The sequence below is a fragment of the Coturnix japonica genome, chromosome 28 (genome assembly GCF_001577835.2).
Source record: "Coturnix japonica isolate 7356 chromosome 28, Coturnix japonica 2.1, whole genome shotgun sequence".
NCBI lineage: Eukaryota > Metazoa > Chordata > Aves > Galliformes > Phasianidae > Coturnix > Coturnix japonica.
In genome coordinates, this window is record NC_029543.1 from 1,128,199 (window position 1) to 1,128,706 (window position 508).

At 47.6% G+C, this 508-nt stretch overlaps 1 protein-coding gene across 1 annotated transcript in view; it reads right to left on the reverse strand.

Annotated features, from left to right (window-relative positions):
• The window catches only part of LOC107325340 (mucin-5AC-like), a 30,821-nt gene that overhangs the window by 4,038 nt on the left and 26,275 nt on the right, over positions 1–508 (reverse strand). The window contains exon 4 of the mRNA XM_015886076.2: positions 3–472. Coding sequence (XP_015741562.2) covers positions 3–472 — 470 coding nt within the window. The remainder of the gene's footprint in view (positions 1–2; positions 473–508) is intronic.

Sequence of the window (508 nt, forward strand, 5' to 3'; positions counted from 1 at the left end):
GCTTGTTCCAAGAGTAGAAGAGGATGTTTGTGGAGTTGAGGTGGTTGCTGCTGCTGCTGTCACTGCTGTACTGCTAGTTGGCATTAGAGAAGATGTGCCAGTTGGGCTTGGAGTGACTGCAATGCTCGTTTCTTCTGATTGGCTTGATGTTTGTGTTGTTGGCAAGAGAACTGTAGTTGTTGATGTTGTTTCCACAAGTGCTGATTGTGCATTGGAAGTTCTACTAGCAGATGTAGTTTGAGTTGGTGTTGTGGCCTGGGTAGCAGTGAAGGAAGTTTGTCCAGTACTGGATGTGAAGGCTGCACTGGTGCTGGCGATTGATGTACTTGTGTGGGTAGAAGTAGAAATTGTTTCTATGGTGGAGGTGGCTGGAGGTGTCGTCCCAGCTGCAGAAGTGGTCTCCTGAGAAGTGGATAGAGTAGCTTCTGATCTGGTTGCAGGAGATGGGCTTGTTCCAAGAGTAGAAGAGGATGTTTGTACAGTTGGGGTTGTTTCTGTTGCTGATGTC